General features: G+C 49.0%; 2 protein-coding genes and 1 pseudogene across 2 annotated transcripts; 2 read left to right on the forward strand and 1 right to left on the reverse strand.

Annotated features, from left to right (window-relative positions):
• Positions 1-4066: 4066 nt before the first annotated feature.
• LOC34617889 lies at positions 4067-5080 on the forward strand. Its single transcript, XM_026335753.1, has one exon. It carries the CDS (start codon positions 4067-4069, stop codon positions 5078-5080), a length of 1014 nt encoding a protein of 337 aa, XP_026191538.1.
• Positions 5081-7935: 2855 nt separating this feature from the next.
• LOC34617890 (branchpoint-bridging protein) lies at positions 7936-11992 on the reverse strand. The gene is made up of 10 exons (XM_026335754.1): positions 11864-11992; positions 11301-11645; positions 10873-10983; positions 10611-10700; positions 10143-10302; positions 9919-9971; positions 9375-9551; positions 8699-9095; positions 8479-8562; positions 7936-8195 (listed from the first exon to the last, which is right to left on the reverse strand). The coding sequence occupies exons 1-10, from the start codon at positions 11990-11992 to the stop codon at positions 7936-7938; spliced, it is 1806 nt and encodes a 601-aa protein (XP_026191539.1).
• A 1099-nt stretch (positions 11993-13091) lies between these two features.
• LOC34617891 lies at positions 13092-15722 on the forward strand (annotated as a pseudogene).
• Positions 15723-23640: the final 7918 nt, after the last annotated feature.

The following is a 23640-nucleotide window of genomic DNA, read 5'->3' on the forward strand; positions in this document are numbered from 1 at the left end:
CCTTTTGCAAAGTCTTTTGAGTCCTGAGTGCTTTGAACGGATCTGACCATGGGCATGAATGCTGAACCACCAGATATTAAACGTCAGGATAGGACGTCGTTGAAGACAGCCTTTGCAAATATGCCCATTCTACCCTTGTGCCAACTTTGTCACTGCTTAGAATGTCGTTCAATAGATGCTTGTCAATAAAAGCTCTAAGGTTCTTCCGGGGTATCGATACGCATAAGAATCTTAACCTCTTATGTGCGTTATAGAGTGCCTACAAGACCCACATACACGTTGACCATAATGCGCACCAGTCACACTCTTCTGTGGTACTCGCAGCTCTATGCCCAAGAATCGAAGTTCACAGCATGAATTTTTTCTTGTATTACGTGGATTTATAGAGCAGCAGTGCACTCGTCTACCTGTTGCTCACCCGTGCCCCTGGTCCACACTGAGGAGCCCGCCTCCAGTCTGGGCCTGGAGCTAGAGGTCCTGGGTCAGCAGCTACCCTAAGAGGCAAAGGGATTCAAATAATACTAGACTAGTGCGTGCGAATGATTGAGTGAAGCTGAAGAGAGACCAGCACGGATCATGGTGAGCGGTGGTTGGCACTTGTTTCGCGTCTCGAATTTTGTCCCTTGTGGTTTAGGAGGAATTGAGATCAAACATCGGGTGACAAGGCAAGCTAGCGGCCGGTTAGCTTGGACCTTTCGCGGTTTTCTCACGTATCAACGCTCTTTCCTTCTCTATCGAAGTCCTCAGGAAGTAGGAGCCCACAAACTATCCATGGTGATTCCAAATGAAGATTAAAATGCTGCTCCGAGTTGTATGTGCGCTCTGCAATGCATACAAGTGGTCCTTGTGGAGGCAGAGGATACATAGAATGCCAGAAAAGTGCTAGCTTTCAGGACTAGTGAATGCCGAGGACTCACAAGGCGGGAGTCTCTAATAAAAAAGGAAGGGGAATGCCAACCTCTGCGGCTAGCGGGGAAGCAGTTGCGGGATTCCTTGCCTGCAAAAAGATTAGCCTCTCCCGTTGATTTACAACGCTGGTCGGTCTTAACAGTGTTCCTTGCGTTCCTTGAGAGACCGTCTTCCCCAGTGCATGACTTTTTCAAGTAGCTACCTGTATCTATGGCCACTGCTTGAAAGTTGCTTGTTATCACTGCCAAAGAGTTCTCTACACTCAGTTTGATGCGCAGTCATTCTTGGATATGGCTCCCTTACATTCTTCTTTTGCCTCATCTGGCGAATGGAACCAACTATGCTTTATGAACCGCCTGTATCTGCGTGCACATTGCTCTATGCTATGTAAAGCCACTGCTGAGCAGGCGGGATATTTATTCTTTTTATGTCTAATCTTCCTTGTATTCTGCCTTCTCTTAACAGACTCATTTCGGCGTTCCGCCAAAAAAAGCCATTGGGCCGCCCTGGTCGTGTTGGCCTGGTCGTTCGCTTATTGTTGGCTAGTGCTTGTGCCATTGCTACTATTGATTTCTCGTCATGAAAACGCTAAACAGATCTGCTTTTCCCGTTTGCACTACTTTGCGTTTTGCCTGCCTGCGGAGTGGCGATAGGGGGTAAACTCATTCGCTGTCCTGCAGACGGCTGCTCTTGAGGTTCATGAGCGGAAGATAAGGGCGTGCCTTTGAAATAAAGGAAAAGATGTGAAATGCTAAGCTGTCCCTCGAAACTCTTCACTACATTCGTCCTGCTTGACAACGAATAAGTCAGGCGTTGACTGATGGGCTTGGTTTTTCAAATATCCTATTTATTTTCAGAGTGATCTTGGCTCAATACTAGCAGATAAATGCTGGTGTACGTCTGCGCTAGATGCTGCATGCAACTAGCTGTGAGCGCTTGGAAGCTCAGTGGGCACAGGTACGCAGCCGAGCTGTCTTGTTCCGCCCACATCGATGGGTGTGAGAAGAGTGGGCAAGGGAATGAGGAAGTTGTGTTTTTCAAAACGCTTCGTACCTTTCTATTGGAGAATCATTTAGTCTAGAATTGTCTTCTTATGGAGACATTAAGTCGAGCTTTACAAACATAGCCCTTGATATATTGATCCCGACGGTACAGCTGTGCAATTAACTCAGAAAACGAAGCGCATGGAGTATTTGGTCGTGCACTATGAAGGGACGTAAACGATATGAGCGTTAGCTTCCATTCCGATTGCGATAAGACACATATCGCTGCTAGTAGCGTTGTATGTGTGGACTCCTTTAGAAAAGACATGACTGCAGACTCCTGAATTCACTCCCCCCACCTCTCAGACCTCCTTATCTGGAGAGACACTACTAGGATGTGGGTTGTTTTACCCTCCAAGCACTCCCAGCATTCACATCCATATGCAAATAGCATTCAGCGCACATGCACATATTGCGCCGTGCTGTATCAAGCCACTTTAGCTTCATAATAGATAATATATAAGAGCATACAAGCCATTTCGTCAACTTTTTCTTTGATTCTTAGTCAAATATTAGTCGTGCAGTAGAATGGAGTTGTGAAGCTAAGCCGTAGCAGGCTCGTCTTTCCAGCACTTTCTACGATTTGACCCAACTTGCATGCAGAGCTTGCAAAGGGTAGAAGGCTCTTTGGTATAGCATTTATCAATGCTAGTTGATTCTTTGTATGGTGGGGTACGAGAAAGCTGTCTGGCAGCTATTCAGTAAGGCCACTGCCAGCAACGCCATACTACATCGAGGCGCTCTAATTGCACTATACCCCTACCTGGTGGGCAGCTGCTAGCCTCTGCTGTATATTTTCATGTGGTCGAAATAACGTCGCAGGCGTAGTATTCTCTACGAAGAAACCGAACCACCAACCCCGAGAGATGATCGCGGCTGCTGGCCACATACTCCCCGATGATGGGCGCCTGGAGCTACCCTGCCAGTCGCACCAAGAGCTGAAGCCCATTTCCCCCTTTCAATTTTGAGCGTGCGAGAGTAATCATAGTTGAAGGAGTTATTGACTACACGGTGGTGCATATTCATCTTGAATCGTGCGGTGTTCTCCCCAGCCTGCCGCATGCAGGAGGCATTCTCACTTATTCATAAGCTTTTCGTCTCTTGATGCCTGCCAAAATCGCTCTCATTCTCCCTTCAGTTTGAATCTACTGCCTTTATTCATAGCGCTTCCCTCCGTTTTACAGTCACCGCAGCTGTAGATGGCCACCAGACAGGTGGTGAGCGTGCCTTCAGTGAGCGGCGGCGTCTCTTTCTTTCACAAGTTTCCATCAGCAGGATTTCAGAAAGTTCTTGGTGAAGCCGTGAACTGCTGCAACGTCGGCAGAGAAGTGGCTTGCAGCGGCTGAAGCCGTGCGAGCGCTGCAACTCGGCAGCACCACCGCAAGCAATGCCACCCGCAGCAGCACCTTGAGCACCTGCATCATCCGTAGATTGAGGTCCGCCTTTGAGGAGTACAGGCCGGTACTCCCTGTTCTCCTCTTGAAAGTATTCGGTAGCAAGTACTCTCCAGCTAGGGCAGGAAGTACTTGTGCTCCTTTGTGTTCTTGACCCGTAAATCAGCTGTAAAAAGAGTCCCTCCCATGGGGTTTGCCCGGAGTTTAATATCCGAATGTAGGAAAACAGATTTCTGTGCGTTGTAAGAGACAGCGGTGAAAGCTGCATCTGCAGCGGAAGCAGAAACAGCATCAGCAACAGCTCAGCTTCTCCGTGTGCCCCACGTGGCTTTGCGCAATGCATTTGTGCCCCCTTTTTAGCAGACTTCGGCTGTTCTGGGTATGCGTCGTGTCGGTTGTTCTTTTGTTGGTTGAAGATGGATCGCTTCATGTAGCGATTATGGAGGATGGTTTGAAGGTGGTGGCAGCGGCAGCACGCGCACCAAATACAGCAGTATCAACTTCAGCATCGCCAAATGCAGCAGTACCAGATCCTTCACCGGGCCTACTTAAAAAACTGGGCAGGCGGATCAAGGGTAAGCCATGTTATATAGCAGCATGCTCGTGTAGATTTGGGCCCTAAGGCGTGCGTACAAGTGAAATTGATGGGCGTGTACAGGGCATAGGATTGCATGTATCTATCTCTCCTCATATGTGGCTTGTGCTGCCTTCTGAGACGCGATGGCATCATTTTCTCTGGGATGCAGTTGCTCCTTGTGTGCAGGCATATTTAAACGCCGCACGAAGGGAGAAAACGGCACCGTTACTGCTCCTCATAACGCGGAGTCCACCGTGCCTCCTGCCCAGCCGACGTATCCGCAGCCACCCGCGTACGCCGATCAGTCTGCACACCCCCAAAATCAGGCTTCTTTGCTCGCTGATCTCCATGCGGGGCATGGTGAACTCCCAGCAGTTGCCGACGGGGGTCACACCAATCTGATGAGCAGGGGGAGTCCTGTAGACCCCAAGAAGATCGTGCGGCAGTCCCTCAACCTCCCTCATTTCAGTAGCAGCAAAGTTCAGGATGTGCTAGAGTACTGGCACGTTGAGGCGGCCATGTATCTGTTTGACCCATTCAATACGCAGGAGCTGTTTAGCAGCTACTTGACTACCCTCGAGTGGGCTACGCAGCTGTTTCTCCCCGACCTGGAAGGACGCATGCGCGAGTACACGTCTGCCCTGCTATCCACGGTCATGGATGTTGACGTGTGCAGCAAGCGGCTTTTGTACCTGAGTGGTGTGCCGGTGGTCACCTCCCGAGGCTCCCCCAGCTCGGACATCGAAATGAGGAAGACCAAGGCCCTTCATACCCTTGGTGTCTTTTTCATCATAAAGGGAAAGCTGACTCAGGTTTCCACTCTGGTTCGTGAGAGCAGCAAGCTTTTTTGCACCGAGATCGGAAAGGATCGCAATTTCAGCACTCCAGTAGTGAAGATCTTGATGTCTTTTACGCGGCTTTCCCGCTACTCCCTCGATGCCCTGGAGTACCTCCAAGAATATTATAGCGAATTGCGAATGGCTATCATGGCTTCATTGGTCTATCCTCTCCTCGTTACGCGAACATACACGCGACTCCATAGGAGCCTTCAAACTGCCGGCCAGTACTTCTCCACGTGCGTCCACGCTAGGAAAATCGGTGCGAGCCTTCAACATGATATCGCTGAACTTCGAGGCATGAACGTGCCTCCATCGTGACAGTCTGCGACCCTCTTTCACATTCTGTCCGTTCTACCCTCTGAATCGCGCATACTCTAAAGGGTCAGGGCGGCGCTGGGGGTTCGAAGGAGGATCCTACTTCCCACACGACGTTGCTGTGAGGCTATTTCTGAGGACGCTCCTATAAAGGGAGATCCTTGATGGAGGGCCTTTCGAAGGAGTCGCGGTGTAGGGGGTTGTTTTATGACGGGGCCATCTTTCATAGAGCCAGCCATATCGGTAGTTTGAGGTACAAGTGGTGCGAAGGCGGGGATGTGATTCTGTAGAAAAGGAGGGTCAAATACTGCCTACCGCTATCTTCAGCTCCCTTCTTTTTTCGTCTCTCTGTTGGATGACCTTTTGCGCTCTGCCGTGCTTTCCTCTCAAGTAGATTTGTATGTTGGACGGGCAGCGGGGATTAGGAAAGTTGTGTCAGGCAGGGACAGAGAACGCTGAGGGAACAGCTGTTGGCAGTGGGAGCTTCCGGCGCTGCCCATGGGTGCAGCGGCTTGCTGCCCTACAAAGTTCTCTTCATTCATACTATTGCAGTTTGTTGTGGGAGGGGAAATGCGCACTGTCCACTGAATGGACAGCTGCGGCCCGTGAGGTTGCCTCGCCGACAAGGAGGTGCATGCATGCTTGCAGCACAGATCGTGTGCCGTCTGCATCCTCGAAAGAACAGAGGGGGATTGGAGAAGGGCATTGAAGTGGCACGCAAGGAGGCAACGAAAAGGAAAACGGTGAACAGATAGGCAAATACAGCACGGACCGCTTTGCTCTATGCTATGTTGGGGTGTTGTAATCCCTACTGGGCTTTTTGTCCGGCTAGAAGCTATTGCGGGCATCTCTATTCAGGATCTGCAGAAGTGCGGACATCATATTACAAAATTCGCTGGTGGGCCACGGTGCCCCTTTGCGTTTGACGAGCTTATGTTCCTATTCCCTTCATTTTCTTAATTGTAACATTGCCGATACACAAGAAATCGTCTGTGTAAGCATAATCCGGCTTTCCTTTACAATTATACTCAGAGGATAGGTTGGAAGCTGCACCTAGTCGTATAAAGGGCACGCGATTTACGTACAATTTATGCTTAGATGGAAAAGGTTACTGCAAGCATGGAGGTCAGCTTGCTGCTGTGCACCAGAAGTACAATTCTCCGAATCAAGCTTGGGCCTCTATTGGCTGGAAACGGCGCTTGCATCGCAGTCAGAAGGAAACTACATAAGTAGACTATGCCCTGCTTCACTTCGGCAGATCACCGTCAGCCATTTTTGAGGTCCAAGATAATTAGGTTGTCGGTTGGAACAGCCATGGGGAAAACGTTTGGTGCACACAGGCCCTCAATGACTACGTATAGAAGGCAGCTACATTCAAGCGGCGTGTGCTGCGGCACCAGCAGGCGGTAGCAGTCTCCCTTCTGTTGGTAGACTAGCAAAAATACTGACTATGAGTGGTTCCGTGTGCCATAATAGCACCAATAAGAACACCTGGCCGGGAGCTTGTATAGTCAATAAGATCACATTTTAGATGAATAACAAATTTGACACAGCGTCGTTGCTATCTGGTGTTTGCACTGTACGCCTTCGCGCCGAGTAGAATTGTGACTTACTTGTGTTCCTTGTTGCATGCCAAAAAAAGAAGCACCCGTGCAGTCTAAGCCGCTGAGTTTGCAGGGAGATAGAGGGATGCAAAGGAAGGCAGGGAGCAGGAGAAAAGGAGACAGACCATTGGAGAAAAGCACGCAAGCGAGCTGCACATAAGAAAGAAGCTGACGGAGCTGTAACGTGTGCTGCATTGAAGTGGGGTTTCCTCATGCACGTGCCGAAAGATTCGTGCTTTACGAAGGAACTTCTTTCATAATGACTTGCTGACCACCTTCAATAATGTCGGAAACTATTGTTTGGGGGTCTTCAGGCGTCACCTTTTGGGTTTGCCTTAAGATACCAAGTGACTGCAACTAATGAGGTAATCCCGGTACAGTGCCACGCTTCTGTGATGCTGGTCCAAATGGTCTTATGAAGCGTCTCTGGCTGGCCAACTTTCTTGTACCATTGCAGTGCTCTTTGAAGATTGGAAAGATTACGTAAAACCCTGCATCCTAGCTCGACTAGATACCCCCCACTCCTTGTCTTCCCGCTCTGTATCTACATTCTGTCCACCAATAGTTTATACAATTTGCATTCCTCTTCCCTCCTGGACTTTCTGTCCCCATTTCGTCGTTTCCTATCGAAACAGAAGGGCGGCAGAGCAGAGGCAAGTGAGACCCTTGTGCGAACCACGAACTTTTTTCCCCCGTGACTGTTCAAGGTATGTTCCTTCGAAGGCATTGCCAGGCCTAACGTCGAACTGTCCAGGCAGCTAAATCCAACACACCAACTTATTATGCCCACAAGTTGTATAGTTGACTTTTACCCGTCAAAAAACGGCAAACCACAGGCGTGCCTCAAGGAATATTCTCTTGGGCCTCAGTGCACCCAGCCAAAAGGAACCCTCAAAACGCGGAGACTGCGTTCACATATTTCCATGCTTAAGCACTTTGATTTCAGATAGCAATAAACCTGAAGGGACCCTACTAAGACAACTGCGACGCAGCCTATCAACGTCAGTTGCAAGATGTAGTGGCTACTGCCCGCTGGCCGATTCTTCCAGCGGCAACGAAGGAGCAAAAAAGAGCGGACGAGGAGTTGGAAGCTGCGGGTGATGCAATAAGCAGTCATAATAAATTCCTGGGCTGCACTGGCATTTTCTTATGGCTTCAAAGATTGATTTTGCCGCGTCACGTTTGGTGTATCAACACGCAGAAGACAAAGGACATACAAGCAACCAAAGCAACCACACCTAAGCACACAACCCGTCAGTCTCCAAATTCCATGCTGTCAGGGTCGGCGCTGGCACTGCCGGCAGGCATCGGCGGTGGGGGCATCGATGGAGCGGAAGGTGGAGGAATAGAAGGCGGCATTGGGCCTCCTGGGGGGCCCCCAGGAGGGACTCCCGGGGCACTCTGATGATTGCCCATAGGAACTCCAGTACCCTGGGGCATCTGCTGCTGCCACTGGCCGCCATTTGACGTCGGAGTATATCCCATCGAGGGGGCCATGGGTCCTCCCCACATGCCTGAGGAGCGAACCGGCCCATACATAACGACGAAAAGGATGAAATATACGAAGGGCTCCCTGTAACGCTGCCGCTTAGCAGGAGTCCCTCATATACAGCGCACATGAGGAAGACAAGACAGGTTAAAGACTGCACCGCTTAACGGGGCGAATTATTTGGAGAGAATTCATTATTACGAGCGTGCACTGCAACGCCAGTACAAGATAGTAGCAGGGGGCAACAACGGCAGCCGACAGATAAACAAGGTACAAAAACGCAGGGCAGCAGCACATAGACATCACACCCATCATTGACATTCCGCCATCGCCACCGAAATGTTGTTGCGCCGGAGGAAAGGGCATCATGGGCTGCATGGGCCACGGCATGCCTGATCAGCACAATCCCACAACTTCCAAGGCATAGACTAAGGATGGATACTAGGGCAGCTGATGTGTGTAAAATACGAAAGAATCGTTTTGTACGAACGATATGTTCCAGCTCCATGAAGAAAGTGCTGCACTTACCGACCGGAGGGGCACCCATTGGCATCATAGGGGGCCTCATGTGATTTCCTGCCCAGGGCATGCCACCGCCCATTGGCATAGCGCCCCCTGCAGGCCCCCCCCACGGTCCACGGGCAGCACCTCCGGGGCCAACTGGCATCATGTTGGAGGGCCCCCCCATTCTCCCTGATCCTACAACTGCGGGAGGAGGAGGGGGCCGCCCAGCATACGGGGAGGGTGGATAGCCATCTGCGCCGGCAGGAGACATGCCAGGGGGTGGCGTATACATCTGAGAAGCAGGAGAGGCTCCCACGGGGGTGCGCTGAGGGCCTCCTGGGCCCGGAGGGGGTCTTGGCGCGTCCAAAGCCCCAAGATCCGACTTTTCGCCTGTTAGTTCATCCATCATTCTCCTATACTCCTGCAATAAAAAGCAGGCGTCAGATTATACGTAGGGCAGAAGACCGAAGGGTTGCCAAATGTGCAGAGAATAAAAAAGACTGGGAAAGGAGACGCAAGCGCGTGAAAGCGGAAGACAACTTTAGTCATTGCCATCCAACGGCGAAGCAGGACTCTTCAAAAAGGGCTGGACCAGCAGGTCCAAAAGTACTAAACTCTACATAGCCCCACTCAAAGTATTGGCTCTTGGCCTCTCACTGAACGATGCAGTGTCGCTACACTCCACGATTTTCCGCCTCACCATGTCCATCTTGTGATAGTCTGCGCCGCTCCGATGTGGAGGTCTCTGCCTACCACCTATAGGAGGTGGAGGGGGGGGGCAGCCACCTGGGGGGCCCCCAGGGGCCCCCGAGCCATCAGGCCGTCTCATTTTGCAGTCCATCGTAACGTGACCCAAGTCCCCACAGATGGCGCAGCGCTGAAGCACAACGCAGAAGAAGCAGAAAGCTCCCAGGGGAAGGCGATGGAATATGGCGATTACAGCGAGAATATCTAATCTTGCTCGCGAAAACACATTTAACTAACGACTTGAGTACAGTCGATGCAGCAGAGAAGCCGCAGTGAGTACAACGGCGCATAGTTCTCTAACGAAAAACGGGAGCAGAGCAAGTACATCTACACCCAAAGCATTTCACAGGACTGCATCCTGACGCATCTTGCCTTGACCCGGTGGCTACGGGCAACCTCTTGCACCAGATTCTCAACACGGCGAAGATTCACAGGCAAATTTCAGGCGTGCCAAAAACCAAGCACGCTGGCAACTTGAATGGCTCGAGGGTGCCTACCACCTGAGGCTTCTTGAATGGCTGCAGGTCTTGGTTATCCGGGCATTCATGTGCTGCGCGCAGTTCAGCCACCACGCAAACGAGAGCGGAAAATAAAGCAGACACTACATTTTCTCCTAGAGTGAAGAAGATAACAATACGACGGCGTGCGTCTACTCCGAAGGCGTCCACAGGTTCTTCTATTTAAGGCTTGCACATTTCATTAGACGCCTCTCCCTACTCACCCGAATGTCCCAAAGCCTGGCAAATGGCGCATCTCCTCTGATCCAAGTCACTGTAGTTGACACCATTAACTAAAGCAAGCTGCTCGAGACCCCGCCGCTTAAACTCCTCGTGTGCTGGATGGAGGGGGTCCAAGAGGGGCTCTATCAGAGCAACCGCGCGCTAAGCAGAGACAGCCAAAACGAAAGGCAAGCGACATATATGATGAACGTGGAGGGAAAATAAGAGAGATATCAAGACGAACAAATACTATAGGCGTTTGAAAAGACAAAGTGAGAAAACGAAGGGGAAGGAATCTACACAGAGTTGAATGGCGAGAGCGCCTGGGTGGTGGGGGCACATTAGTGCCTAGAAAAGGACCAAAAAGGGCATAGGAGGGGAGGACAGTAATAATGAAGGACTCAGTATAGAAGAAGCAGCAAGGTCACGAAAACTAGACGAAGACACACAATACTGGCAATCCAACACACCTCAACTGCTTCATCTGTGTCCCCTATGATGTGAACGTGCATCGGCATGGAAGCCTCTTCATCCGTCTGGTGATCCCTCTTCCCTTCTTTCTGTTATACACATAGCAAAACCAAACCTTGCAGAAAACTTTGGAACTCAATGTAATGTTGAGGGCCCTACAGAAACAGGAGAGGCGTTCCACGAAGGTGCTGCACCGCAGAAGATGAAGCAAAGCGAAGGCGGGGGGAAAGTATACGGAAAAGAATAAAAGGCGCGGTGTACCTGGGTGCCTCTGCCTCTGACGGAAATGGTGCACCCACTCTCGGCCTCGAGCCGCTTGTGGTTGCAGCCCCTGGGCCCGATAATGATACCCATAAAGTTGTAGTCGGGGTACTGACACCGCAAAACACAACAACACAAAGTGCTCACAAATTCAAAAGCACAAAGAGGCTGCAAATACGCTCAAAAATGCAAATAGAATTGAGAATTACACAGGCAGCATGCAACGACATGGCACGCATCATGACAAACAATAGAGAATCCACAAGTCCTGCTGTATCTCTACTTGGCTTTGAAAACAGCGACATCAGATCCTGACCCTTAATCCCCATATTCTGTCTTGCTCCCTGTCTCTGCATTCCTCTTGCCCCTCCCTCTGGAAAAGCTTGAGGCTGCGTTTTAACTTCGTTGGTTCGTGACTTTCCGCACACCTTTTCATGGGGAAACTCGATTCTTCTTATTTTTTTTGCGGGTCGGAAGTCCGAAGGTGGGGTAAACCCCTCAAGATTGTTGACCATGAACTCGCATAATCTTTGGACTTCGTTTTGCATTGCAGTCCTCACTCTGACGTCTCTAGTGTTCACCCTTCCTCCGTTCTTGTCGTATATAGGGGGGGGAGAGGGCGGCCTGATATCGGCATCGAAGAACTCCAGTATTCCGGCATTGAGCTTCCTGTAGAGTTCGTCAATCCGCTGTTCTCTTAGGAAGCGATCAACTTGGAGAGGAGTCATCCCAATGGGCAGGTCCACGAAGGGAGGAGGAAGAAAAGGCTTGTCCTGGGAATGTTAGCAACAAGAAACACGTAACAAAAAAAGAAAGCAACAATTTGAATCAGAAACATTGTAGATATCAGGTCAGCATCAAAGCAAGAATACCACATCATTCATAAAACTCCGGCTGCAACGAACCACCAAGTATCAACCAGTTAAAAGGGCTATGTATGGAATGGAATCGTAGGAACCCCATTTTGAGGAAGTACTTCTTCTCGTCTCACATTTTCCGATCCCCATCTGCTTCCATCCGCGCTCTTTTTAGATTTCTCCCATCGGGATTTTCTACCCTTTTCTTTGTGGGTTAGGGCTGCCTCAAGAGGCACAAGGGCCATCAACTGTTCCATCGACATCCTCGCAGCACGTGTGGGGAAATGAGAGAACGAAACGGGGGGGAGAAGTATACTTAAGGGAAATAGGACAATACGAGCAATACGCAAAGGAGAGGAAGTGAGGAAAGGAAGGGGAAGAGAAGACACGCAAAAACACAGATATCAGGAAGCAGCGAGGGAGTAGAGGGAGAAATGCCAAGTACATAAAGATTGATGTGTGGAAGAGAGCCCGGGAAACAGCTATTTGCTGTTCCTGATGTTCAGGAAATGTCTGTGCAAGAGAAGAAACTACAACTCTTCCCTGCGCTGCGGCCTACGGTAAGCCCCAGAAGTCCAGACACACACTGTGAGCAGTTCAGTAGGCAGACCTCAATAGCATGAACCGTATATACAAATAGTGGTGATGGGGAAAACTGTGGCTTCCTAGAGGAATGGGCCATAGTAACGCAGCCGCGTACCAGCACGTATCACCCAATGGGCAACAACAGAACCCCCGGCGCGAGTCTGAGGCATGAAGTCGAACTGTGCCTAAAAAGAAAAGCAAGGGGGATATTGAATTGAAGAAAATAGGACAGCTGGGGCACAGAAGCGATGCTGGCAGCCCCAGGGTGCCATTCAGAAAGATTGAGCGAGGGGCCCCTCTACCACTCTTGCTGCTGCTGTAAGTGCCGTTGCTGCTGCTTAATTAATAAGACCTACAGTACAAACTATATGTGGAAATGGACGTTCTCTGGGACTGCTTTTGCTTTGAAAAAAACGCAAGTTGGGGACGGCAGAACAGAATGCATGCCAAGATTCTGTACTGGACAGGCATTATCGTTGGCGCAAGTATTCATTTTAGACTCCTATCATGAAAAGCTACGATAACTACTTCCGTACAGCTCGATTTCGGTCTAGTAGCCGCTGATTTATTCAGAATCTTCTAGGTCCAGGGGAAATACACCAGCCTCCAACGGTTTTTCTGTTCTACCCTCTTCGAGCGCGGGTCCTGTTTTGGACACATGGAGCGTCTTTCACATTCATTTGTTTTCACATCTTGATTATGTTATTCGTATATGAGAGCAGCAGCTGTACATGCTGTATGTGCGACTGAGAATATTGTTACCCGCTGGTGCCTTCAATGGAGTGTGATTCAACCAATGAAGGAAATCCTACAGAAAAGGAGCAGATCCACCTGAAATTCGGGTGTCTGCGCAGCTTTCGTTGTGGCCTGAGCTCCATCAATTGCGTTCGTTTCTTTGGGGATGCTGACCATCTGTTGGCGGCTTCTTCGGATAAAACGGTTTATCTACTCGGAGCGCAACACGGAATCCTGCACGAGTTTTCAGGTAAAAAGAAAGACGCACAGTATGTATGAAGACTAGCTTCAAGGCCTTTTTAAAACCATTTTGAATTTTATCCCGTTCTATTCCATCTGTTGCTGTTTTTCAGTGGAGCACACAGACGCTGTTTCTTGCGTTGGATCCGATAGCTCCCTCACAGAGCTGTTCCTTTCAGGAGGCTTGGACAGGCGAGGTGAGGTCTCGTCATTGAGTTTCAAACCGTTCATGTTTGTCATTAAAGTTTGATTGCTCGTGGTGTGGGTCGATCCCACGGAAGGTTGAGGGAGCCCTGCAGTTTCTCTGCATTGCATCTGCCGCAGGCATTTTGTGGGATGTGGCAACTGGAGGAGCAGTGCGCCAGTTTCCACGAACTTGTGAGGCTTTAAGACTTGTCACTTTTCTTTACCTGTTGCCGCGGACGTAGTGTAACTCCACGAGCGTCTTCTACTCGGTTCCGTGGAAGGCATCGTCTGTTGCCGGACTCGCGCACTTATCCTTCTGCTTAATTCCTCGTTTCATTTCTCTTTTTCGCGTGTTGAACTTTCCAAATCTACTAATATATCGGTCGCCTCCTACGTCTCCAGTGTCCCTTGTTCTTTTTCTTCTCAGCCCCCATCCACGCCTGCCTTCTCCGCCCCTCTCAGAGTCCTTTGAACCGCATTGCTGCCCTAGGCGATGCTGAGGGCAGCGTCCGTTTGTTTGACGTCAGAAGCAGAGACAACAGATTTGGATACATCCAGGTCTTGAATGACGCAAAGGACGCCGTCTCAAGGCAAGCAATGACGAAATTAGTTCGTCGGAACAGCCTTCACCACCAAACTCTCAACCTTAAGTCCTATGGTCTCTTTACCCCTAAATTCTGATATAGTTACTACACTGTGCCAGAGCGACCTTGGCAATGGATCAGTAAGATCCATGAATAGAATTTAGTGAGTATGGATTGAAGGCCGTAGGCAAGGCATCAGGGGGAGAGGGGGATAGGGTCGGATGCAAATATTAAACAGCGGGTCGGCAGGTCGAGTTTAGCTGCGCAGTCACTATGAATACTGCACTGCAGTTAAACTCGAAATCTGCGTACTGTTTATGCCATGCAGATGCGGGCAGCTCTCAAGTCCTTATCTTTCAGTGTCCTTGAATGTTCGAAAGCCTATTGAACTTTTTCGTCCAATGATTTATGTTTCTGTAGAAGTATTGGGAATAACTTCGGTCTGCATCTGTACCTCAAATAATAAAGATGTTTGTGGCTCGGTTATGTACAGCGTCTGCATTGTTCCTTATGATGCCTCATCTCTTTTATGTGGAGCGGTAGATCAAAATGAATCTAAATGAAGCAAAGGGTGTGCATCCAGGCAATTTTAACACATGCTTTTAAGGTCTCTGCTGCATTTCCTTTTTCAGCGTTTTAGCAACGCAAGACATGCTACTGGTTGCCTCACTTGACGGCTGTATATATACTTACGACCTCCGCAAGGGCAAACTGCATGCAGACTGCTACGGCAGTCCAATTACATGGTAAGTGAACGTATAATACAATAAAATTAAGAAGCAGGGTAGCGTGTGTAAGACACTGTAAGTCTCCGTATTCTGTAGTCGCGTTATGAGCGTTGTTTTGCTGCACCGACCTCTCACTGGTCTCTCATTGTATGGGGTGACCTAGGTGTAGCCATATTATGTTAGCTACAGCGCTTGCTATCTCCACTCTGCGTCGCACCTCTCTTTCCTCCGTCCACCCCTTCCTTCGTCTGCCAGTATCCTCCTCTTCCCCCATTGTCGAAGGCATCAACAATGCATCACTAGGTTCTTGACATGATTTCTAAACCTGTAGTGTGCCTATGCGTGTGTCACTCTTCAGCGTGTCTCTGTCTGCGGATGGAACGGTCTTGTTAATTTCTTGTGTTGACGCAAGTGTACGTTTGATCGAGACCACAAGCGGGGAATGTCTGCATGCGTTTTGGGGACACCGCCAGACGGCTGATGGGGGCTTACGGCTAAGTAGCGACTTCGTCTCCTCTTCCCTTCCGCTTCCATCCCGCTCAGATGCCGCAACGCTTTTCTCTACAGATCTTGAAAGTAGGGCACCAGAGCCCCCCAGGGCCTTCGATGAACTGCTAGAGACGGTGCAGAGGAGCACGCGAACGAAAGGAGGAATTTCGGAGGAACTAGCATCACAGAGACCATACGCTGTGAGCGGGAGTGAAGACTGTTGCGTGTATTTATGGGATCTTTTGGGAGCTGTTGCTGAAGTAGAGCAAGACGATATGAAATTGCCGAGCGAGAAAAAGGAAGAAGGGAAGGAAGGAATAGTACAAGAGGAAGTCCATGGGCGGGCGCACGATGCACCCGTCCTGGTGGTCAAGGCCGATCATTTATCACAGAGACTCTGCACAGCAGCGACAGATGGAACAGTTAAACTGTGGAGGCAGCTGTGAGCTGTAGAAGAAATAATGGCCTCAGTCGTCGCGAATCGACGAAATGTACAGGAAATCCACACTGGTGCACCACAACAAAAGGGTTTTGCTTGTTCAAGGTCTTTGTGAAAGTCTGATGCGAACCACGCATGCAGGGTAAGAGGAGCAGTGTGGCACTTTCTGTATGCATTCCTTTTGGAGGCTCTCCAACGCTCCGTCCAGGGTCTCTAGAGGGAGATACTCAACCTCCAACTGAATGCAAAGCCTAGTGTAGTGAAATAGTAGGGCTCCCCCCATTCACTGCGTGCGGCCCTCGGACTTCCCGAGATGAGGGGAGAAAGATAGCTAGGGCGCTTGGTGCTAGACTCTGTAGCGGGGTCAGGTACACTCAAACACTTTCTACAACTACTTTTGTTTCGCCAAGAATTAAGAATCAGTCGGCCAGTTGGTTTGTCTGTATGTATATTGCATTTATTACAGAGTGCTCTTAGCTCGATTTAAGATGACGCGATCCTCCTTGCGTGTGAGCTAGATGAGATGCGCAAGTGCTCGGAGTACGTAGAGGTTTGAGCTACGCCGACCATAGCTGCGTTTCTCCCCTCATCTTAGGAAGTCAGAGGGGTGGGGGAAGGGAAAGTCAGGGTTCGTCTTAGAAAGCATTCCCTAACTTACCAGCACATAAGTTTGTATTAAGTCTTCTCCTTCCGAAATTTTTTTATGGAGCGTCACAGTTGGTAGCACCGCATGATTCAATGCAACTGTTTCCCCTTCATTCACTAGCAGTGGTTGCAGTGGGCTGTCAGGTCCCTCCACAGCAGCTGTCTGGAATCAAACACATTATTTTATAATTCTATAATCTCATATCCTTTGGCAGCAGTCTAGTGAGAAAATTCCTTCTGTAGGAAGTTGACGTTGGCCCCATGCCTGTTGGAGGGGTAGAAGCCGGTTTGCAACATGATGAAAATGCAGTATTTTCAGACCTGGTGATACGACACAGCCGATAAAATGTGTACAGACTCATCGATGAGGCTATGCCGATCAAAGAGTATAACGGCCGTGACCTTGGGCAAGCAGCGGAAGAATTCGCCAGGCGTTTGGACATGCGCCTCACTGAGCATCCCCCGATACAGAGAGGCCACCGCTTCCTACGTCATGTCTCTTGGAGGGAGAAGCGCTTAAGTGGTGGCGCTACTTAGGCAGAGTATGTCGTGTGCCTGCAGGGATTTCTACAGCTCAAGCCTGCATACATGCGCTCAACAAACCATCGATAAATTCCAGGATAAGCTAAATAGCAGAGCTTTGGGGAGATTGAGAAAGCTGAAGCAGCAAAATCTATTAGCAGATCAAAAGATCGCGAAATTTTCGTTCTACGAAGATACAACACGCACACAACTGCTTCGTCAATGTTGGGTGTACCCGAAGCGTCGTGTCACACGGTTGCAGGAAGGACAGCGAGTCTCTGATTAGACAAGCGACTGGTGGGGATTCCACTAATGGTAAATTACTTGATGGTATAGGAGCAAATAGCTTTTACCATACGTCTTTGAATGAAAATGAGTAGCCAAGTCAGGATTCAGAATCTAGGAATGCTGGGGCTGTGTCAACCCTCGCTAGCCTACAGTATTAGGTGAGCGAAAAAGAACGCCAAAGGGGACTCGCGCATCTAAGCAGCCACACACAGCCCATCACCAACGCACCTGCTTTTAAGGAGAGATATCGGATCATATAGGCCGGAACTACGAGCGCATGCAGAAGGTCAAAGCCTTCTAACGACAAGACTGGGTCCATCGGAAACAGGCTGCGTAACGAGCCAAGAAAGCGCACCTAAGAAGCAGGAAGTACCCCACCTAGGCAACGAGAAAGGTGCTACCTAGGGTCGAGCCGCAGTTGGGATCCCATTATTGGTCACTTCTGCGCTGATAAAAGCTCACATTACTCGCCGAGGATTGCTCGTTACTTGGCACTGGATGTGAGGTGGATCTATTGTTCAAAGAGACTGTGCAATGGTGCAATTTGCCTGTTCACGCTGCAAGCAGTGTATACGATTCAGGTTTGCTAATGGAAGGAAAAAGGCAAGGGTTGGCAAAGGTGCGGCACTTAAAGGCTACGTCGAGCCAGAGTAGGATCTATTTATCATGGTACGGGACTGTCCGTTAAACCTGGGCACCATGATGCAATTCTTGGTGTGCCATGGCGAGCACGCTGTCAGCTCTGTGAATTTACCTATAGCAGGACGTGCAAGAAAAAAGCATCTCCCGATTTCCTTAGCGACATTAATTTTGTCACCGGTGACTGGGTAAGATTCGATGCCCCAACAAACTAAGGCAGAACTCATGCGATTGGCTCAGCGGTGCAACAATAGGGATATATATATGTCTTATTGGCTTTGCGATTGCTTTCCACGTAGTGCATTCGAGTAAACTCTCTGTCTTAGAACAGGAATAACGGGCAGATGCCGAGGTCTCTGGGAATGTGCTCTCTAGTGACGAGCTGCTAGCACGCTGGCCGCCTGCCGGTCGTCCACCGCACCATCTTGAACTAAATTCCGGGCTAGCTCCAAGCTACACTTTTATTGTCGTAAGCCCATACAGCATGAGGAGGAGACTTAGTGATGGGCGTATCAATCGGCACAGTGCAGGGATCGGCCAGCGCGTTTCTGCATAGCCCGGTATATTGGTGCCAAAAAAGTGGGCGAAAAGTGGTAAAGTTGCGTTAATTTAAAGCCCCTGAACAGAAAATACCGCGAAGCAGAGGTCTCGAATGTCGCTTGTTGGCGAATTGCTTGTCAACCCACACGAACCAACAACCTACTCTACATTTGACAGCACAGTCGCAATCTCACAAATTCCTAAAGACCCTGACAGCAGGCAGAAAACGGCATTCGACACTAACGGGCTCAAACTCAAGTATACTTGTATGCCGCTTGGGTTTCTCAATATCTTAGCTGAAAAACACCGTCAGATTACTCGTAATGTTAATAGGCCTATCAATGTGTAGTCAAAGGCAGTTTGAAGGCTTGGACGACATCTTAGTATGCAGCAGAAACGTTTAAGATTACCTATATCACATGAGGCATGCACCTCAGCTATTGCGGGGCAAGCAGTGGTAGTAGATGAAGGCAAGCAAGCATTGGCGTGTCGTAAGACAAATATGCTGCTGGTAACCATTGTGTTGGCTGCAGTAATTGAGCTAGATTGGGCAAACTTTGAAGCAACCGAGGCATCTCCGGTATCTTTGCACACCTTCAAGGAGGGTGTGAAGCTCTATGGGCTTGTATCTTAATAGCGGAATTTCAGTTCTGAACCTACTCGAATCGATGCTTTATGAATGCACTTAGAAAATGCAGTCAACCGCAGCCAAGACACTTACTGGCCGTCTTATGGCTTCTACGATACTCACACTGCCCGACTATGTGTAACATTGGAAATATGTATATATATATGTCAAACAATGCCAGCGCCGGGCATTATTTCGCCCAACAGGCTACGAGTTCTCCGAAAGCCAAAGTATTGCTTTCTGTGCTCATCTCCTTACCAAACTCGAGCAGCGGAAACCAGTGAAGCGGACGAAAGTTTGCGCATTGTGGCAGGGCGTGCAAAAGTGCTGTATTCTTTGTTCGGGTAGAGTGTTACTGCTCAAACCAACCATCAGTCATTGCTGTACCTTACAACGGGAGAGCTACAGACCTGTTCAGTGGTTTAGGCGCTTCTTGCAATACGACCTTACAAAAAAGTATATTCAAGCATTATCAACATGGCCAAAGAAGCGTCGTCGCGACTCTCCAGCATGCACTATTATGCAATGAAACCGCCCTCGTTGTTGAGCCTGCACGGTTTTTAGCGAAAGTGTGGAAGTCTTATGCTTGTGACACTTATGCATTTACTACATTCTCCAAAGTCCAAGAAGGCGAAAGGGTATAGCAGCACCACTTTGAAGATATCCTGTTTTGCGCTACATTGATGCGGCTAATCTGTGACTTGTACAATCAAACTTCAGTACAAACTGCGCTTCTGCGCTAAGCACATTCTAATAATCTTTCGGGCCATAATGGGATTTGCACTTATGAAAAATCCCCCTTGGTGCTTCTGATGGGCTGAGATGATTCTTCCCGAATGTTGACTATGCACTGTTTTGCCCAGATTGCCAGCAGGTCAGGCCGCACAATTTTTCTAGAGCCGGCCTTTGCAAAGCGCTTCGGCGCTTGGAAGGGCTTGAAGGACCACGAATTCATTGTCGAACTTCTGGAGGGTAAGGGTTAGGACAGTATCTACATCAATGTCCATAAACTCAGCAGTTACGCCCTCTTCATCTTCTCTGCCAGCTATGTTACGCGTCACAAAGGCGCCCAATTATCCTTAACTCACGTCTGGAAGCATCGTGTACTTCCCAGAAGTATCATCACATATAGGGCCGTGAAATTTGTTTGGAAGTCCTGGCATGCTTCTTAGGGCTGAGCTACACACTGATCATATCATGATCACTGCGAAGCAGATGAACCGACAGAGCGCATTAATCATATTCTTCTGCTGTTTTCGACATTTTGCGCTTTTAAAATGTTATTCTTGGCTTGAGTGTGCTCCTTGTGCTCAGTGGATTTACAATAGAAAATCACACTCGTCTACCGATTCGCTTTCCCGCATCCTTAGTCTACGATACGGGGCCCCTCTCCGATCCAAGTCTGGAGCTGTCGGCGCAGTGTCAGCAGCTACCCTCAGGAACGGAGGCATTCATAAAACAGCTGCTTAGTAAATGCAAATATATGTGCAAAGGATAGGAACGACGAGCACGTAATCATGATAAACTGCAGTAGGCTCTGTGTTTCGCGTCCGAATGTCTGGTTCTGTTAGGTTGGCAAGCAGTACGAGGTACACCAGAAGGTGACAAGCCGAAGAAATGGGCGGTCAGGGTGCCCAGGACAATATGCGGGTCTCTCACATGTGAAATCCCTTTCTTACTCTATCGACCTTCCCAGGGATTAGAAGGGCCGCAAAACTATGCAAACTGAACTCCTCATAAAGTTTCAAAGCTTTAGGAATCATTGGAATTTGGTACCCAGGCAAGTGGCCCACGTGGAAGGGGAGAATTTACAGGGAACCCGTCGAAGTGCTAGCTTCTAGGACTATTGAGCGCCGAGGACATACTAGATGAGAGTTTCTGGTATATTCGGTGGGGAATTGTAGCCTGCGGTTGACGAAGATGCAGTAGCTATTACCGTTGCTAGCAGGACTATTTGTAACTTTGTCTTCCTAAAAGCCCCAGTCACCTTGGACGGCATGTTTAGCATTCCTTGCTAATTGTCCTTCCCCAGCGCATCCTCTTCCTGAAAAAATCTACCTCTCGTTTTGGGCACTGCGTGGAATACTCCAGGCTATTTCTTAAAGGTGTACGCTAAGATTCATGCACAAGCACTCTCATTATCGTGCCTCTACATTCTTCCATATGTTTCGTTTGGGCCATTGAAGGCGACCACGCTGCACGCATTTGCTGAGATATCACTCGATGAGACATAGAAGCGCTGCTCAACTACTGTGTACTTTGAAGACCACTACACCTTTTGCTTGTCTCCTGTTTTCTCATCGTAGAAGGTTCAAATGTTCTCAGGGCTCCGGCGACAGCGAGACATCGCGCCGTCGCGGTCATGTTGCTATGATTCCTCTTTCAATCTTGGCTAGTAAATGTCCCTTTTCTCCCCTTGGTTTCTCTTTTTTAGCGACAGGGGCATGCTTTGCTTTTGCCACTTGTACTTTTCCGCATCTCTGTACATCTGGAAAGTGATAAGAGTACAGGAACTTTTCGTTGTGCTTCACGCAGTGGTCTTGATGTACTGGCATGGAACACGAGGGCGTATGTCTTAAAATGCTGAGGATCTAGCGTGCTAAGACCCTAGATCTTTTCTGCCTTTTTATCGGAAAGTGTAGGGATCGAGGGCAGGGCAATGAAAAAGCTCTTTAAAACCCCGTACAAGTTTCAATCATGTGTGTTTCGTGTATGGAATTTAGTGTCTCTCCGAAGACGTTGGGGAGGGCGCTAGATACGTACTAATCTAAATCTACTCCGCAACAAAGTAGCGACACAAGAGGCCACTACAAACACTCACCTTACCAATTCGTAACTAAATTTAGCTAGTGGAGTAGAAAATCCCCGTAGGCCAATACGCAATCCCCCCAGCCTAGAAAGCTCTTCAGCGGCCCCTCCAAAAAGGCCCCCCTTTTTGGCCTTATCCTACAAGCTTCCAGAATGAAAGAAAAAAGGAGAGGTAGGATGCTCGTTTTTTTGCAGGCTCTGAGCACTTTTACGATTCGCATCCAGTTGCCAGTAGTTGCCTGCCAAAAAACATACACAGTGGATTTTTACTGTGTTGGAAAAACCCTGCTCTGCGACGAAATCGAAATATGAATACTGAAAGACGGCAGATGCGTAGTTAACTCGTAAGTACATATCACTCGAGTAGCTAAAAGTGCCTCAATGTTGCGCTGCCCGCAGCAAGTGGGACAAGGTATTGTTAGCCGTTGTCTTATATATTACATTGGTTTAAAGCTTGAATGTGGTGGAGTTGAGATGAAGGCGCCAATGTATGATCAAAGGTGCTTGAATCAACTGCTGGGCCAAAGACGGCAAACTTCATTCCTACACGTTTACCAGGAGAAAGTGGCCTGGCGTAAGAAAGATTCACGGTCAATAGAATATGTAGAGGAGAAAAGCATATAATTTGCAATGGCTCATCAAATAAATTTAGCGAGTATACTCAGTTCAGATTCAAACTTCATGGCTCCCCAGTACTAGGCCTTGCACTTCCGAACATATGCTATGTGGAGTGCGAGGGCACGCTGCAGACTTGCACAGAAAAGGCCGAAGTACCACGAAATTGTCTCGTGTTCCCGTTGTCTTAGCAATTGAGAGCGCCCCACATACAGTAGTTTCAATTCCCTTACTGGTAAAACACATAGATAACATTATTTTGAGGAAAACAACGGAAGTGGTCAGCATGGGGAGGGGCTCTATTGAATGAACGGAACGTCGGTCCTCTTCAGTGATGAAGCGAGCGGCATGCGAGAGGTGAAATGGAAAATTTAGTATGAATTTACAAGGCAAATTCCCTTCTCCTTTAAGGAAACACAAGGCTGTCTGACGTAAACTTCAGTGGTTGATCTTTTGTTACTGTGGGAAATTGGGCTCTGCCTCCCGCTGCTCGCCGCTGAAAACTTACATGCTCTCTTCCCAAGGTCTTGTTCTTCTTTGCTCTTACAAAGCGGCGAAGTTTATATACGCGTGTGATAGACCCCATTATGCATGCAGCAATTCTGGTTCTTGTTCGAGCACTCAGTTTGTCTTTTTCAGGCGGGAGGGTTAGTCACTTGCCGCACGAGTTGGCGTTTCATGAAGAACAAACCGGCACCGATGAAACCCTCTTTTTCGTCCTACAAGGCTTGAAGATAAATTTAGGCGAAGCTCGAGCCAACCTTTTTCTCGGTCTTTGTGGAAGACCCTATTCAACAAAACAGTACCGGATCACAGCTCAACGAGCGGGCAGATCATTTCCCATCTTCACAAAAGCCCCAAAATTTTGCGACAGAGTTAGCAAGTTGATAAATTGGTCTCGCTGTACGTCCCATCCATAAATAAAACCGGGTTGTGCTCTCTCGGTGTGTATGGTTTTTGAGAGCTTGACTGGTGTTCTTGGATGGATCTTCCGACTCGGATAATCACTATGCAGACATGAGGGCCTCTCTTCCTCAACCGGAAAAACAACCCTTTCCACAGCAAGCCAAAGCCAGCTTCACGAGTATGCCCCAGCCTGAACTACCAATTAGCGATAACAAGCGCAACAGAAGTCCTTGCAGGTGCCGAGCTTTCAGCCATACCACAGCGGTTTTTTCTGTCTTTGCTCTTGCCATCTCAGTCGTTCGCCTCCGCCTTCACTGCATTCGAGCGGCGCTAC

The sequence above is a fragment of the Cyclospora cayetanensis genome, unplaced genomic scaffold (assembly GCF_002999335.1).
Source record: "Cyclospora cayetanensis isolate NF1_C8 unplaced genomic scaffold, CcayRef3 CcayRef3_contig_8, whole genome shotgun sequence".
Taxonomy (NCBI): domain Eukaryota; phylum Apicomplexa; class Conoidasida; order Eucoccidiorida; family Eimeriidae; genus Cyclospora; species Cyclospora cayetanensis.

Bases quoted from the DNA above. Each gene is read 5' to 3' on its own strand.
- LOC34617890 (XM_026335754.1), bottom strand. From the start codon at position 11,992: ATGTCGATGGAACAGTTGATGGCCCTTGTGCCTCTTGAGGCAGCCCTA. The intron at 10,984-11,300 runs GTGTGCGGAAAG...TTGCGGTGTCAG, and splicing joins TCGAGTTTCCCCATGAAAAG to TACCCCGACTACAACTTTAT. The intron at 9,096-9,374 runs GTGAGGCGGAAA...TTTTTATTGCAG, and splicing joins ACTATCACAAGATGGACATG to GAGTATAGGAGAATGATGGA.
- LOC34617889 (XM_026335753.1), top strand. From the start codon at position 4,067: ATGGCATCATTTTCTCTGGGATGCAGTTGCTCCTTGTGTGCAGGCATA.